The 17,724-nt window shown below is 50.0% G+C and overlaps 1 protein-coding gene across 7 annotated transcripts in view; it reads left to right on the top strand.

The window, feature by feature from the left end:
- FARP1 (FERM, ARH/RhoGEF and pleckstrin domain protein 1) overlaps positions 1-17,724 on the top strand; it is a 317,789-nt gene that overhangs the window by 290,936 nt on the left and 9,129 nt on the right. For 4 of the 7 annotated variants that reach the window (XM_063618950.1, XM_063618948.1, XM_063618946.1 and 1 more), the window contains exons 17-23: positions 1,614-1,692; positions 8,292-8,529; positions 12,812-12,942; positions 15,988-16,056; positions 16,291-16,380; positions 17,121-17,203; positions 17,282-17,478. In XM_063618950.1, the coding sequence (XP_063475020.1) occupies positions 1,614-1,692; positions 8,292-8,529; positions 12,812-12,942; positions 15,988-16,056; positions 16,291-16,380; positions 17,121-17,203; positions 17,282-17,478 (887 nt within the window). Of the gene's footprint in view, positions 1-1,613; positions 1,693-8,291; positions 8,530-12,811; positions 12,943-15,017; positions 15,111-15,987; positions 16,057-16,290; positions 16,381-17,120; positions 17,204-17,281; positions 17,479-17,724 lie in introns of all 7 variants that reach the window. The other 3 variants (XM_063618951.1, XM_055245247.2, XM_055245246.2) reach the window with 2 other exon arrangements.

Genomic DNA, 17,724 nt, shown 5'->3' with positions numbered 1-17,724 from the left:
CACGTTCACAAGGTGAGGTCCCACAATAGGCTGTCTGCAAGCTGAGGAGCAAGGAAGCCAGTCCGAGTCCCAAAGCTGAAGAACTTGGGGTCTGATGTTCAAGGGCAGGAAGCATCCAGCACGGAAGAAAGATGTAGGCTGGGCGGCTAGGCCAGTCTAGTCTTTCCATGTTCTTCTGCCTACTTTTATTCTGGACATGCTGGCAGCCGATTAGGTTGTGCCCACCCAGATTGAGGGTGGGTCTGCCCTTCCCATTCCACTGACTCAAATGTTAATCTCCTTTGGCAACATCCTCAAAACACACCCAGGATCAATACTTTACATCCTTCAATCCAATCAAGTTGGCACTCGATATTAACCATCATAGGGTGTATGTAGATCCCGGGTCCCTCCTGACTTCGGTTGCCAGCTATTTTTTTCCACTTTGAGGATGTCTCACTTCCTATTAGAAGCCCAGTGTGGTTTTTTGTTGTTGTTGTTGTTCCTTTCATGTAATTTGGCTTCTGGTTTTCCTGGACAGTTGGTTTAAAGATAATTGCCAGGTTGATTGTTGAAAACCATGTTTTAATTGTCTCTGGGAAATTCCTTTCTCATTGATGGGAAAGTCAGCAGCTATGCACTGGCACAACGGTTAGATGTGTGGCCTGGGAAACCAGAGCTGGCTCCTTTGAGAGTTCACACCTCGTGATAACAGATAACAGACGAGTTCGTGGTTTCTTTATGCTTCTGTCTCCTTCACTGTAACACGAGGGTGATGGTGGTACCTGCCTCAGAAGATTTCTATGAGGACTAAAAGGGCTCATGCCTGTAATTAACTCAGCACGGTGTCTGGTACATGGACAGTACTTGGTAAATACTCGCTACCATCCATGTTGTTATATTTCTCTCTGCATTGATCAGTGAGCCATTGGAAAGGTGCACATGTACCCCAAACCTCAATGAACGTGCCCACAGCTTTGCTGTCTAGCACCCAACATGTCTGGGGGACCATGGCCCTCCCGTCCATGCTTCTCTTTCTTCCTGGGCCACCCCCCCGACCCTTGCAAATACCAAGGCATTTGCGTCACTCCCACCTTCAGGTACCATCTCCTGTCCTTTCTCAGTTATGCATTTCTCTTCCCAAGGGCTGTGGACAGCTATTGGTCTGCTTCAGGCAAGGGCTCTTAGAAGCAGAAACCTTGCTTCGGGGCTGAGTCTTGTTTCCTGCAGGTGTCTAGCAGTACCCATCTCTAGGAAGGAATCTGTTTACAAGCCACTTACTGCAAATGATCTCTGTGCTGACCTAATGATGCTAAAATCACCCAAGTGTGGATGGAAAAAAATTAAAATCAAACTCCAGTGTGCAGATGGGTAGAGTAAAATAAACCAAATTAAAAGGATTGGAAATTGTTTCTCTCTTGTCTCTTTCAAAGCGTAAGTGGAATTCTTTGCAGGATGAGTGGGGTAATTTCCAAATCTCCTTCCAACGATAACATTCCGTGACCCCATAAGAAGTTCAGGAGATGTCCGGGGAGGGGTGATTGGAAAGGAAGTGGTAGGCTGATATTTGTAACCCAGGGCTGTCATGTCACTACTAACGCTTTGCGTTTCCAACCCTTTGCTTTTGCTCTCAGGGAAGGCCGCTCAAATGCCCAAATCAGAGATTACCAAAGAATCGGCGATGTCATGCTGAAGAACATTCAGGGCATGAAGGTGAGCTGGTTGAGATTTGGGTGGAGCAAGGTTCACCAAGGAAAATCGAGCGGGGTTGCCATGGGCGTAGACCGTAAGCCATTTCCATCAGCGTGCATCACCTGATTTGACTCTCTACACCAAGCTTGTCCAACCCGCTGCCGACCAGCAGCTTACAGCCCAGGACGGCTTTGAATGTGGCCCAACACAAATTCATAAACTTTCTGAAAACATTATGAGATTTTCTTTTTGGTGATTTTTGGTTTTTTTTTTTGCTCATCAGCTATCGTTAGTGTTAGTGTATTTCATGTGTAACCCAAGACAATTCTTCTTCTTCCAGTGTGGTCCAGGGAAGCCAAAAGATTGGACACCCCTGGTCTAATCTAAGGCACATCACGAAGATGGCTGTTTGGCAAACCCTTCTCCAGCCTTCCTAGATAATTTTATTTCAAAGCATGAATGAAAATCCAATCACTTTAGTGAAAGCATTTTTAGTAGGTTTTTTTGTTTCGAAAGTTTTGCATTATGCCCAAAACAACAAGTGTTTTCTGTGAATGGATGATTCAAAACTTCAAAAAAAAAAAAAAAAAAAAAAGATGTAGACAAACATTGTCTGACTGAACATTTCATTTTCAGTCAGTTGTTTCGGTTTCTTCTAATAACCATGACAAAAATGTTAGATTCAGAGCTATGTAAGTATTTCAGTAAATTCTATGACCTTAAATCAGTGTACAAGGCAAATACGGTTTTTTTTCGTTTGGTTGGTTTTGTTGTTGTTGTTGTTGTTGTTGAGATGGAGTTTTGCTCTTGTTGCCCAGGCTGGAGTGCAGTGGCACGATCTCGGCTCACTGCAGCCTCCGCCTCCCAGGTTCAAGCAATTCTCCTGCCTCAGCTTCCCAAGTAGCTGGGACTACAGGTGCGCGCCACCACACCCAGCTAATTTTTGTGTTTTTAGTAGATACGGGGTTTATGTTGGCCAGGCTGGTCTCAAACTCCTGACCTTGGGTGATCCACCCGCCTCGGCCTCCCAAAGTGCTGGGATTATAGGCATGAGCCATCACACCTGGTCGCAAATATGTTTTTAATCATCCAGCAATATCTACAATCAATGACATAAAAGTGAAAGTATATCCAAAGAAGTCAATAAATATTAAACTAATACTCTACCACATTTAAAAAGTCTGCCCCATCTCTTATATCTGAAATCTTTCTTTGTTTTCATTTGAATCCATTAATAGTTCCTTTAACATACAATGTTTTAATTCACACAGCGTCTCTTTTGTATACACCTGTACTCACATTTTAAAGCAATCTTCCTGAATCTTAACTGCCGAGCCTGTATGACAACCTTAAAAACTAATAACTGCCTGGAGAAGCTAGCAACCCCCTAAAGGTGCTCATACTGCCCCCATTTCAGTCCATCCATCCACCTGTTCATCCATGCAGTGCTAACTGAGCACCTACTATACACAAGACACTCAGAATGAAATTACCATTAGGGTTTGTCTTAATTCCCATAAACCTAGCTAAGTGGGTTAGCGTTTAGTTTTTTTCCCATTAAAATGATGTATCTCAGCCGGGTGTGGTGGCTCATGCCTCTGATCCTAGCAATTTGGGAGGCTAAGGTGGGAGGATTGCTTTGAGCCCACGAGTTTGAGACCAGCCTAGACAACATAGCAAGACTTGTCTCTATGAAAAATAAAAAACATTAGCTAAGAGTGATGGTAAGTGCCTGTAGTTCCAGCTACTCAGGGGACTGAGGGGAGAGGATCACTTGAGCCCAGCAGGTCGATGCTGCAGTGAGCCATGACCGTGCTCGAGCCTGGGCAACAGAGCAAGACCCTGTCTCAAAAATAAATAAATAATAAACAAAGATGAATCTTGTGAGGGACAGAAAGGAGAGGATGGCTGGTGGGTAGCACAGAAAAGACAGGATCAAATGCCACTCGAGAGATTCCCTGTCAATCTCTTTCTCTTAACAAAGACCACGGTAACGTTGACTGGATCCTGAGGTATTGTTTGTTGTTTCACTGTGTTCAAACAGCAACCCTTTGCAATTTGGGGCAATACCAGAGAGAGGCCGTGGAAGTGATCAGGGTTGCAGAATCCTATGCAAGAAAAGAAAAGCAAGAATTACCTAAGATGTTCCATAGCCACAGTATTTTGAATGGCTTGAGCTACGGCTGAGGCACAGCATTCAGATAGAAGGATAACAGACATCTTTTCCACTTTCCATGGGAGTTTCTAAAGTTAATGTATTTTATCTTTCAAAGCAATTTTAGCTTTACAGAAAACTTGAGGAGAAAGTACAGAGTTCTCATATTCTTCCCTCCACCCCCAAACACACAGTGTCCCCTGCTATTAGCCTTTTGCATTGGCGTGGTGCACTTGTGGAAACTGATGAACCAGTATTGACAGGGTTGACCATTAGGGCTTCCTCTTGGTGGTGTACATATGGGTGTTGACAAATATATAATGACAGGGATCCACAGAACAGTTTCCCTGCCTTAAAACTTCCCTGGGCTCCACTTATTTATCCCCCTCAGTTGCCCCGTGAATCCCTGGCAACCACTGATCTTTCCCATCACCATGGTTTTGCCTTTCCAGATGTCACATAGCTGGGATCAGACAGGATGTGGTCACTGCAGACCGGCTTCGTTTGCTTTCCACAAACATCCTTTTTCCTCTCTTATGTAACACGACGCTGTTTCTGTTGTTCTCTGCCATCTTTTCCCGCTTTTCACATGCTCTGTACTTTTTCTCAGGCTGTTCTGGTTTCTCAGCTTTTCTCCCTGTGTTCTTCAATCTGAGGTCACAGCTCCCCAGGGGGGCGCCCTCTTCAAGGAGGCTTGGACTCTGGTGTGGGCCTTTGGGGACGGTAGCAGAGACCTGCCAGGCTCATCTCCACCCGCGGGGACAGTCCCCAGCGTGGTGCTGTTCAGCAAGTGTCCTTCATGCCTTCTCCAGGTTGTGTGCCACTCCCACCGCTGCTTTCCCACAGAGGCTGACATCCCACCCTCCCCTCCCCTAACCCAGCGCAGAAGACCACCTAAAAATACACCTGATATCCGCTCCTGGCATTCTTTCTCCTCGGTCTGGGGAGCTGGCATTTCTGCATTCAGCCAGCTTCCCCTGCTGTGCTGGCATCTCAGGAGTGTGCTGATGCCATGAGCGTTTATAGCATGGAGCTCTGTGCAAGCAAAATAAAAATAGACGGAGAGGTTGTTGAGAGTCACTGGCAGCCTTTTTGAGAAGTTAGTTGGGGTTTTTTTTAATTGCTGTTTTTATTGTTTTAAAGAATTTCTATAAAGCATGGAGGGACACAGCAGAAGTTTCCAGAAATGTGAGAAGCCCAGGCCAGCACTGTTGTCCAAATGCTTAGAGTGTTCTCGAGCCTGCAGTGTCTTTCCCGCTTCACTCCCACCCCCGACCCGTGCACTCACCTGCTGTCATCAGTCCCAGCCTGATCAGCTCTTCCCAGACTCTGCACACAGGAGTGAGGTCACACAACCAAGGGAGGGTAGTCCAGGGTCTTTAACCACCTCCAGAGAGTCAGAGACACCCACATCAGGATCTCCAGCCCACGCTGTGAATGTCCACCTGCACACATCCATCCAGACACACAAAAACACTTGGAAATCAATGCAAAGAAAGGGCCTTTCATCCTGACCTTCACCTGTATCTCCTGTCTCTCCAAGCTTCTACCACCTGTACGTCCTTCTGACATTTCTACCACTTTGCTCCTCCTGGCTCTCTGTTTTCTTCCTGCTAGGCGACTGGGCCAGCTTCCCAATGAGTCACCTCCCACCAACCCAGCCTCCCGACCCACTACTTACATGATGGCTGGAGTCACTGTTCATACAACACAAAACTGACTGCGCAAACCCTCCTGGTTTCTCTGTGGTTTGGAGAATGCAGTCCAAACTCTACACCTAATGAAGAAAGCCCCTACTCTAGTCCTAGGCCGTCTTTCCAGACCCTGCCCCCAACCCTTCACCTTCTACCCTGCCTTCCAGCCACCGTGAACTCGTGTCCTCCCAAGACCCCTGCCTTGGCCTGGGTGTGTGCATTGCTTCGTTTGCTCTTTAGTATATACAGGGAAGACCTTTGGACACCCACTGTGTATGCCAGGCCCCCAAGGATGTGACGACATGCCAGGATGTTACAACATGATGCCCTCTCTCAAAATCAAATAGGGGACCACATGTGTGATAGCATTGCCCAGAGCGACACACACATGCACGCACATGCATGCACACACATGCAAGAGCGCGTATAGCTGGTGCAATCTGAATAAGCTCTGTGGGCTGTACCAATGTCAATTTCCTGGTGTTGATATTGTACTCTAGTTTTGCAGGATGTCACCATTGAGGGAGGCTGGGTGAGGGCTGCACAGTCTCTCCTGTATGTTTCTTTGCAACTTCCTATGAATGTCTGTTTCAAAATAGAAAGTCATGAAATCAACCCAGCAGGGAGGCTGTGTGATAAGGGCTGATGTGGATAGACACAGCAGCAAGTGCAGGAGGATGCAGGAGTACAGAGCAGGGCAGGCCCCGGAGTAACCCTGAGGGATGGAGGGTCCTCAGCAGGGGGCATTGTGTGCAGAGGCTCTGGGTGCGAGAGTGTGGCACATTTGAATGCAAGGCGGTCAGTGGGTGGCTCAGGGTGAGTAGCAAGCGTCAATGCCAGAGAGGTCAGAGGGATCCCGGCTTAAGGGGAGTCTGTTGAGTGGCATTGTGGAAAGTTCATTCACGGGGCTCAACTCACAGTGAAGTGGAAGGGGCTGGAGACCACACAGCTGGAATGAGAACAGTGACCGTGGGAAAGAAGACAAGGGCAGGTCCCACATTTTCTGGAGGACAAATTGATAGGACTTGGGGACGGGTTCAGACAAGGAAAGAATGTGGAGTGCACCCCAGGTTTTAATGTCCTGAGTACCTGGCTGGTGGTGGTACCCATCCTGAAATTAGAGAATAAACACGGGGGCCCCAGGTGAGGCAGCAGGAAGTGGGCGTGTGTCTGGACAGTTGTATTTCCAGCTTTTTCCGGGGCATAGAAGTGGAGAAGCCACTGAGGTTGGGCCATAGCCTGGATGAGAAATCTAGATCTGGTGCCGCATTTTCCTCTCTGACTTGGGCTACTCGCCTGTGCCGGATACTACCATAGGCTTCTACAAAAACAAGTCAATTAGGCGGGCGGATCACGAGGTCAGGAGATCGAGACCATGGTGAAACCCCGTCTCTACTAAAAATACAAAAAAAAATTAGCCGGGCGTGGTGGCGGGCGCCTGTAGTCCCAGCTACTCGGAGAGGCTGAGGCAGGAGAATGGCGTGAACCCGGGAGGCGGAGCTTGCAGTGAGCCGAGATAGCGCCACTGCACTCCAGCCTGGGCGACAGAGCGAGACTCCGTCTCAAAAAAAAAAAAAAAAAAAAAAGTCAATTACAAAACCTTTCATCATTTTGTGCCTTTTATATCTATAGACATGTATACAAATATACGCCCACATACATCATAGAAAAATCTAGATTTCGGGCCGGGCGTGGTGCCTCATGCCTGTACTCCCAGCACTTTGGGAGGCCAAGGTGGGAGGATCACTTGAGGCCAGGAGTTTGAGACCAGCAGCCTGGACAACATAGTGAGACCCTGTCACTAAAAATAAGTAAATAAATAATTTTTTTTAATTAGCTGGGCATGGTGGCTCAAGCCTGTAGTCCCAGCTGCCCGAGGCTGAGGCAGGAGGATCCCTTGAGCCCAGGAGTTCAAGGCTGCAGTGAGCTGAGATTGTGCCACTGCACTCCATCCTGGGCAATAGAGCGAGACCCTGTCACAAAAAATAAAAATTTAGATTTGGGAGTTACCAGCACATAGAGAGCAAGCCCACTCTGGGAGGTGATTATCAAGTGAGACTTGAAGAAAGCAAACTCGGCTTTTGTGTCCTGGGGTGTCCCCTGTCCCCTGCTCTCCCCCATCTGCCTGGAAGTGTCCTTGCCTTGGGATTCCTCCCTCCCACCCAGGTGAATTCATTCCTCCTTTAATGCTCTGTCATCCAAGCGCTTACGCTGTCCCCATCCCCACCATGACTCCAGGAGAGTCAGGGCACTGTCTGACTCTCATCCATCTCCCCAGACCCAGCAGAGGAGGGGCTCACATAGCTGCTTGGTTACTGTCTGAGCAAACGGGGCAAGGGAAGCAGAAATGTGGTTTTAAAACTATGTAATGCTTACTGATGGACCCTGGGCTGTTTGTTATCTGATGACATTTAGAAGAAAACCACAGCCCTCCTTAAGGAGCTCCTGTTGATATATTTCTCCCCAATTTTTCCAGGCTCAATTTTAAAGGAACATTTATACCTCTGATGTTATATACATAGATCATATATTTTATGATCCATGTGTATTTTAAACTGCTCAGTACCTTAATAGGTCTTTTTATTTCATCCTAAGAACTTAAGTGAAATAACAATGAGTGAACTATGAACAATGTGAAATTTAAGGAAATTAAACAGATCGATGAAATAAAGAGAGCGTAGGTGCGCTTCATTTCCCCAAGTGAAACTGGGCAGAACACAGGTGTGTCCCGTTCAGCTGAACAGGACCCTCCTCCTCTGTTGCCCCCCAAGCACCTGGCAGCTCACTTGTGGAAGCACAGCGAGGCCTTGGAGGCCCTGGAGAACGGGATCAAGAGCTCCCGGCGGCTGGAGAACTTCTGCAGAGACTTTGAGCTGCAGAAGGTGTGTTATCTACCGCTCAACACCTTCCTCCTGCGGCCGCTGCACCGGCTCATGCACTACAAGCAGGTCCTGGAGCGGCTGTGCAAACACCACCCACCGAGCCACGCCGACTTCAGAGACTGCCGAGGTGAGTGCCGGGAGCCTGCGCCACCTGGTGCCCATGCCATGGTTCAGGCCAGGTGCTCCCAGACTGAGCCCAGCCAGGGAGGGGCTCCCCAGGGAGAGAGGTCAGCTGATGCCGGGTCCCAGGTTTTCATCAGGGCAGCTGCTCGTTTTTATTCCTGATCTGGTGTTTGGTTACATCTTTTTTTTTTTTTTTTTTTTGAGACTAAGTCTGTCTGTCGCCCAGGCTGGAGTGCAATGGCGTGATCTCAGCTCACTGCAACCTCCATCTCCGGGGTTCAAGCGATTCTCCTGCCTCAGCCTCTGGAGCAGCTAGGATTACAGGTGCCCGCCACCACGCCTGGCTAATTTTTGTATTTTTAGTAGAGACGGGGTTTCACCATGTTGGTCAGGCTGGTCTTGAACTCCTGACCTTGTGATCTGCCCGCCTTGGCCTCCCAAAGTGCTGGGATTACAGGTGTGAGCCACCGCACCCAGCCACATCTTGATCCTTCCGTAAAGAAGGTGCTAATGATCGTCACGACCCCTTTCTTCCTTTCCCACTTGCATGCATTTTCTCCTTTGGTCCCTGGGTGGTTTTGTGCAAAGATCCCTAGAGAAGCTCCACTTACAGTTAGCCCCCACCTAGGAAGCTTGCTTCTACCCATGTGATGGAAACTCATCCCTCTACCATGGCCACAGAACATAGCTTGTAATAAATCCTGTTGCTCATTGCTGCCGGGCATTTGTAATGTGCTCATCACCATAATAAGCACCTCTCCTGTATTAACTCTTCCCAAGCCTCAGGCACAGGTGAGTTCGTCTTACATATGGGGACTACCGAGACTAGAGAGGTTAAGGAACCTGCCCAGAGTCACACAGCTTGGAGGGAAATGATTTGGAACCTAAACCTAGAACCCATGGTCACAACCGTCCTACCCTTCTATCTCATGGACAGTCCTACCGCTTGCACTTGCTCAACCCCAGGCCAGGTACCGCGTACCTGATACTGTACCAATGTTCGCACCGTTACTCCTTTAATGACCCCTTTAGATCAACTGCATTATCCCATTTTACAGATAGGGACGCTGAGACTCAGGGGAAGGGACTTGCAGGGTCACTCAGAGGTCAGAGCCGAATTCCAGACCTGCTTTTCCCACGGGGCCACGCGTGCTCTTCCGAACGGAAGTCGTTCTGTCTGGTGTCACAGTTGGTCTGTGGGTGTATGCCCTCCCTGGCCTAGCATGCGGAGCTGGCCCTGCAGAGGTGGCTCTTGCACAGGTGGCCCGAATCTGCACACCCACTAGGAGGGCAAGGCCCTTATTTCTTGCCTGAAATGTCAGAAACACCCCCAACTCTTTGGCCAAACGTGTCATCTTTTTAAAAATCCATCTTCTTACACCTTGGCTTAAAACCTGGGTGACGGCTGACTGCCTCAGGCTAAAACCGAAAGTCTTCGTGACCTGGCCTGGTCAGCTCTCACACCCCAGCTGCGCACTGAGCACCTATACTGGGTGTGTGAGGGAGAAGGAAGTGTGGCCCCTGACCTCACAGGACCTGCTGGAGGGCCTGCAGGCAGGTACCTGGGCAGTGGCAACCCTGCACTAGGGCCGTGAGAGAGAAGTGGATGGTGCAGTTGGAGCCGGGGCGTTGGGGGTTGTTGGGGGGATCTTGAAGGGAAATGGTGTCTAAGTTCAGAGCTAAAATGTAAATAGGAGTTTTCCTGGGTGAAGGGAGGGTGTGGAGAATAGAGTTAGAAACAGCACAAGCTCAGGTTCAGAGAGGACAGAGACCGGAACGTTGCCAAAAGCACGCAGGGCACTGGGAGAGCCACAAAGTGAGGCTGCGACAGAAAGCAGAGGCCACATCCCACTGCACCCCATGGACCCTGCAAAGCCGTAATCTAAGAGCAGAGGCCGAACAGGAAGTGTTTTAAGGAGGGAAACAATGATACCAGGCTTGTTCTAGAAAAATCATTGTTAATATCTAGAATATATGGCGGACTCCTACAAATTAGTTGTTTAAAAAGGCAACCCGATATGTAGAAGACTTGGCAGAGTAATTAAGACAGTGACAGTTCACAGAAGGGGAACACAAGTGCCTCCTGACATGGTTTGTCATTGACCATCTGTCTTTAAAACAAACTATGCTGGCCGGGGTGGCGGCTCACACCTGTAATCCCAGCACTTTGGGAGGCCGAGATGGGAGGATCACTGGAGGCTGGGAGTTCAAGAGCAGCCTGGGCAACACAGTGAGACATTGTCTCTACAAAAAATTTAAAAATTACAGGCTTGCACGTATAGTGCCGGCTTCTCAGGAGGCTGAGGTGGGAGGATTGCTTGAGCCCAGGAGTTGGAGGCTGCAGTGAGCTATGATTGCACCACAGCCCAGGCGACAGACCTAGACCCAGTCTCCAAAAACCATGCTGCCTCTTGCCTCCACTCCTTGGCACATTCCGTACCTTCTGCTTAGAGTCCTGGCCACCACCTCCTTGACCTTTCCTGGCCAGCTCTCTCTCGTCCTTTAAGCCTCAGTTTGTGCCTGGCACCTGATGTTGAGCTGACCTCCTGTCCGCCTTGTCCTGTCACACTGGCATTGCCTGTGTGTTGGCCGAGCCTGGAGGAAAGGACCCAGGGCCCTTCCTGGCTCTGAGGACTCCTCAGATCTATCGCCCATGGGGGTGACAGCGGTGTGTGGTTTTGCAGGCGCTGTCCTTGGCGGACTCATCCAGTTTCACTCTGCTATTTCTCTAAACAGTACCCAATGGAGATAGGCTATCCTTGATGATTGAGGGAGAGAGTGCTAGCTAGCTTAAAGCATGAGGTGGCAGCACTGTAGGAGCCTAGATTTCCAGAGCTAGAGGGATACCAGAGGGCACTGGGGGCCAGGGTGCCATCATTCCATCATTTTCCTCTCAGAGCTCCCCACTACCCCCCAGCCCTGCCACTGAGCACTGGGTGCCAAGTAAATGTTTATTGGACCAAACTGGCTGGTAATGTCTGAAAATCGAGCAAGGCCTGGGATTTGTCACCATGGGTGAGACCGCATTCTCTGATAAGCCTGGGAGAATTTAACTCGCATCCTTGGGGAAGAAATCAAGAAAACTAAATGCTTCCCTTCCAACACTGAAATGCTGGGGGAAAGCGGCGAAAGAGGTATTTAGTGTTCTGAAGACTGAAGTTCAGTCAACAAGTATTTCTTGCTTTTCTTGACCAAACTACCCAAGTGCTCAGCCGCTGGGGACTTGAGTGCCACCCAAACTTGTCAGCCGCTGGGGACTTGAGTGCTACCCAAACTTGTCAGCCGCTGGGGACTTGAGTGCCACCCAAACTTGTCAGCCGCTGGGGACTTGAGTACCACCCAAGCTTGTATTAATCAGGCACTAGCTCCTTTTAAATATTGGATGCCCACCAGTATAGGCGAGCTGTGCCTCTGTTGAAAAATAAAGGCCTGATGCGGTGGCTTATGCCTGTAATCCCAGCACTTTGGGCGGCCAAGGCGTGTGGATCACCTGAGGTCAGGAGTTCGAGACCAGCCTAACCAACATGATGAAAACTTGTCTCTACTGAAAATACAAAATTAGCCGGGCATGGTGGCATGCACCTGTAATCCCAGCTACTCGGGAGGCTGAGGCAGGACAATCACTTGAACCTGGGAGGCAGAGGTTGCAGTGAGCTGAGATTGCACCACGGCACTCCAGCCTGGGCAACAAGAGCAAAACTCTGTCTCAAACAAATAAAAGAAAAAATTTGAATTCTACAGCAATTCTTCACAACCATCTTGGTAAACAGTGTAATTTCCACACGAGGCAGAACTGGGGTGTGGTGGAATGTTAGCTACCTGGAGTGATAGTGACACTTCACAATATCAATTACACCTCCTCCCAAGAAGATGCCGACTTTGCTCCAGATTTTTCTATGGCCTCTTTGTGCTCACTGTGCCTTGTTCTTTCCAAGTAACAGGAGGGAAAAGAAAAGTCTCTACCCAGGGACAAAATTCAAGGCAGTCTTCTCCCCCTGTGTCTTTCCCCTCTAAGCCAACAAGTCCATCTAATTGAAGGACAGCTGTATGCCACATAGCCATGCAGGGGTCACTTAGTTTCAAGATGCTAAAGTGAAACAAATAATTACAGAAAATACACCATCAATTTTTATTATAGAGAAATAACACTGTTTTTGCTCAAAAGACACCTTTGAATACTGTGCAGGGACTGGAGTGATTTCCCTGCAGCGTCGAGCTGACAGCTGCTAGGGGAAGACCCCTGCCTGCCTTTCCCGCTGCAGACTGTATATGTCTTTCCTTCACAGCCGCTTTGGCAGAGATCACGGAGATGGTGGCACAGCTCCACGGTACGATGATCAAGATGGAGAATTTCCAGAAGCTGCACGAACTCAAGAAAGATTTGATTGGCATTGACAATCTTGTGGTTCCGGGAAGGGTAAGCAGCAGTGGCCTCACTATGCACTGCGGGGGGAGCAGAAAGGAGGCATCGGAGGGACTTACGTTTGAACCTTTTGAAGAGAGACACTTGCAAAGCAAAATGTCCTCTTTCCATCCACCTGGGAGACAACTGGAAAAACACGACAGTGTTGTTAGTTCAGAATCATCGTGTTCAGGGGAGATGAAGCAATCCTCTGACCTCATATTCTGCTTTCTCTCCTTACGGGGTGATTCGCTTCTTTACCTTTTCCCCTACCGTATCCCACAGAAGATTTGAGATGGCTTATTTTATCTTTTTTTAAATGTACATAAATGAAAATGGAAAATTAAAAAAAAAAAAGAATTAGGTAAATAGTAATAAAGCCAGAAAGGTAGTGCAGTAAATTATGCTAGAAATTCCCATGCAGGTATGAAGTGTTTTTTAAAAATTCAATCTGCCATATATAATTTGAGTTCAAAATTAAAACACCAAATCGTAGCTGGAAAGCAATTCCAGGAGAGATGCCAGTTCACGGACACTGTGGCCTTCCCCTCCCCAGCCCCCCGCCTGAGATGCAGGTGATTCCTACTCAACACGGCTCCCCGCACACACTCCTTCCAGGCCAGTGACAATGGGGAGGACAGGAACAAAGCCTGCCTTCTCCACTCCCTTCCTAGGAAGCCGTCATCACCCAGGAATCAAACATATCATTCAGTTGCTACGTCTCATCAAATCTCTCTCTGGGATCTTTACCCTGTGGCACCCCCATTTCAAACCCTACGTCACCCAGGTCGAGAGACAACTCACTGTAGCTGCTTTGATCTGCTGCGGGCCTGCCTGACCCTGCAGGCCAGGATCCAGTATCTCAGGGACTTGTAGTCTTTTCCAACAGGCAGCTGCCCTGGAAACTTTACATCTGTAACTCAGGGCAGGGGAGGGAAGCTCTCCGTGTATTGGAGCATTTCTGTCAGGAAGCCTAATTACAAAACTGACTAGAAGCCACCTTGTGAGAGATTGTCAGGAGAGCCATGTGGTAAGCGCTGGCAGAAATTAGAGCTGGGATTGCCTCAGCTCTGCTGGTGAGAAGATCCTGCCAGGCCTCGGCACTTAATGACCTTATTTACCCATCCACACAGAACCCTCAGAAAAGCCCTGTGGAATCGATGTAATTTTCTCTCAGCTTTGAAAGTTATAAAATATTTAGCATCTCATGCTACATGGTGAACAGACCATTGATAAAGAATTCCTTATTTTGAGGAAATGTTTTCCACTGCAATGGAAAGAGCCTTGGATTGGAGGAGGTGGCCCTGGGTTCAAAGTCTTGCTCTACCAAAGCCGGGGCGGCGGGGGACCATGTCACATGGAGACCACAGCCTCTCCCTCATAGGTCGTTAAGATCAAATGAGATTTGCTATGTGAAAATGACATAATACATATTAATTATCTTCGTTTTCCCCCACCTACATTTAATTGAAGAGATGAAACATACCCATAGTATAGTGGCATTAATTACATTGCACTGCACAGTGGAAAGCGTTTTGCTGTGTCACACACTGGCTGATCAGGTGATCAAGGGCAAGTTTCTTAATCATTTGCCCCTCAGTCTCCTCATCTGAAAAATGGGAATAATGATATTGAAGGTGCAGGCTCACGTCTGGAGCTGCTGTAATCACTCCGTGTCGCAGGTGATCAGTGACTAGCTGAGGCTGGTGGTGCAGGTGGTAAGAATTATTTACGAAGACAGTTATAAAGAAAGGCAGGCTTATTTGAGAAGTAGGAAAATACATTGCCAGAAAGCAACAGCAAGAAAGCAACAGCAAGAGAGGAGCTGACTGCAAGGAGACAAAGGCTTGCTGGGGATTTTTACTGGGTGGTGTCTGTGCTGTGTGCCAAGGAGGGCTGTGTGCAGTGTGATAACGCCACAGTTGCAGCGAACTCACTTGCATTTTTCTATCAGCCAAGGGTCTGGTGATAGCTGGGCGCAGGAAGATGGTGAGTTATCTGTGCAGGAGGGCTGTGTCCTGGACCATGAAGAAAGGCAGACCTGTATAGCTTCTCTGCTTTGTCTTTTTGCTTTCTCTTGGTCCCACAAGCCTGGCTCCTTTTCCCTTATTAGGACTCCACACTTAGGACACGCCAGGCGCATCCCATGTGCTCCAGAGAGGAGGCCATTGTTATTAGTAAAGGCGAAGATGGAATTGGGGTACTCCTTCCTAAGCTCAGATGATCCCCTGATTCTTCCACTCATCAGGCCGCCTCACATCCACTCATTGTTTCAAGTCAACCCTGAGCAGAATGGGAAGGTGGGATCGGAGGCCCCTGAGGGAGCACGTTCTGGAAGTAGATGGTGGCGATGGTGGGGCTACCTTGTGAATCCACGAAGGCCACAGTGCTCAGTGTTTTGTGGATCCTACCACAATTTAAAAATGATCATTTTTTTAAGTGCTTGTGCCCCTGCGATCCATGCCCTCAAGAGTGTACAGCCCCGGGGAGGATGTCACTCGGGATACAGAGGTGCCTTGGACACATCTGCTTCTCACTCCTTTATCCTCAACGCAGTTACTGCTCATTGAGAAGCAAGGTTTTAAATCATGGAGAAGCTTCCTCCAGCCACAGTGCTCCCATGTGGCCTCTCGGTCCTCAAGGGTCCCTTTTTATAGCCTCTTTCTTCTTTGAGAACTGCTTGGGGTCCTTCTGATCTCCCTCACTGTGGGGAGCCCTGGGGACCCTGGGGTTACACATACGGTCCTCAGAGAGGCCCAGGCACTCTTGAACCCGACCGTCAGTATCATTTGTTGGGGGAGCTGCTGGTGGTACCCGCCCTGTACCTTCCTGGGAAGGAGACAGGTGATCCCTCAAGAGGGTTTAGCACAGCACCTGGGGCAGAGCAAGCGTGCAATGAATCGCAGCTGAGTGCTGTAACTTCCACCATGCAGGGGGCCCAGGTGGGAGGAAGCCAGTAGGTTTGCACGCTCGCAGTCCGTTCCTGGGGTCTGCACGCTGGCCGTCAGCCCTCGGGGTCTGCATGCGCGCAGCCAGCCCTCCGTTCTGCCTCCCCTGCAGGAATTCATCCGTCTGGGCAGCCTCAGCAAGCTCTCGGGGAAGGGGCTTCAGCAGCGCATGTTCTTCCTGGTGAGTGGAGAGAGCGGCTTGTCCTCACAAGGATTGTGTCACCTGGGCAAGCAAGGCTCCCGAGGCCGGACCTCGGCCACCCAAGTGAGGGACCTGGGGTAGAGGAGCAGCAGCCAGAGGTGCCCAGGCCCAGGTTGTTGAGGACAGTGAAGGCACAGTTGAGGACAGGGAATGCTGGAGGGAGGCCTGCTGTCCAAACATGGTCTCACCTCCACACACTTCTGGTTCCTCTAGTTCAATGATGTCCTGCTGTACACGAGCCGGGGGCTGACGGCCTCCAATCAGTTTAAAGTCCACGGGCAGCTCCCGCTCTACGGCATGACGGTGAGTACAGCGCAGGCTCCAGGCTAGGGCCTGCCCTCGGGGGCAGCAGGTGCGGGCACTGCTGACCTGGCGATGAGGAGGGGAAGGGAGAGACTGGATAGGAAGGGAGAGGGTGGCCAGTGTCATCTTGGTTACAAGACCTGGGCTCAAAGACCATGCAACCGTTTCACCTAAAAGATCGAGTCTTCTAGGGCTTCTCTAGTGGGGCTCTGGGGACACGGCTCCTCCTGCACATGGGATTCCTTGTAGAATCAAGTGAAGGGGCAAGCTGACGAGGCCGCATTGGCATGAACTTGCCTCCCACCACCTGGGCCTGGCCCCAGGGGCCCCGACAGTCCTCACCACACACAAGAATGACAGCGCCCGCTCCCTGGAGCTGGGCAGGCCGCCTCGTCCTCCCCCGAATTCGATTGGGGCTGCCTCCTGCCCCTGTTGGCAGGCAGGTGTAGAGGGCGCCTGGGCCTGGGATGTGGCCCTGGCTGGTGCCCACGTTATCCTCCGGGGTTGGAGAGGGAAGTTTGTGGGCTCTGCCAAAAATATTCAGTGTGCTGTGATCTTCCTGTCGCCTTACCGAGTTTGGTTTTCCCAACTCGGAGTGCCTTCTCCCTCTGTGGGGCTCTGGGTCTCCTGAGCCCCGCTCAGTGGCACCCCTCCTTTTCCAAGTTGCCTGGCTGCCAGCTCAGGGATGTTTGGAAGTGCATCATGTGCCTCACAGTGACGTTATCTTCTCTTGCCCACAGATTGAGGAGAGCGAAGACGAGTGGGGGGTGCCCTACTGCCTGACCCTCCGGGGCCAGCGGCAGTCCATCATCGTGGCCGCCAGGTAACTCGGGAGCCCGCCCCTGCCTGTTTCCCCTTTGATGTGCTGTGGCCTGAACACCTGACGCGTCTCTGTCTCCAGTTCTCGGTCTGAGATGGAGAAGTGGGTTGAGGACATCCAGATGGCCATTGACCTGGCAGAGAAGAGCAGCAGCCCTGCCCCTGAGTTCCTGGCCAGCAGCCCCCCTGACAACAGTGAGTGTGGCCAGGGCAGCTTTCCCATGCAGGGGTCTGGTTCATGGAGGGACAGCATTTCTGCATCTAAAGTCACCCCATCGGGTAGGCCTCACGTCCGTGGTGTACATTTGTGTTTAAAGCCAGAGATCAAGACAGTTCTTTTTCCTAAAAGTAAAACCCTGAAATCAGCATGAGGGAGCTGGGAAGTCACCTTTTCTGGGCCGGCATTTACCCTTGTCCGGGGAGGGAACATCAGGCTGTCCACACCCAGAGTGAGGGCTGTAGTCCACACACCCGGGAGGGGACGGGGCTCCGTGGCTGGGGCTGCAGGGTCCATCGGGGCCTCAC

Source organism: Symphalangus syndactylus, chromosome 15, assembly GCF_028878055.3.
Source record: "Symphalangus syndactylus isolate Jambi chromosome 15, NHGRI_mSymSyn1-v2.1_pri, whole genome shotgun sequence".
Taxonomy (NCBI): domain Eukaryota; kingdom Metazoa; phylum Chordata; class Mammalia; order Primates; family Hylobatidae; genus Symphalangus; species Symphalangus syndactylus.
This window is presented reverse-complemented; position numbering and strand designations above follow the sequence as displayed.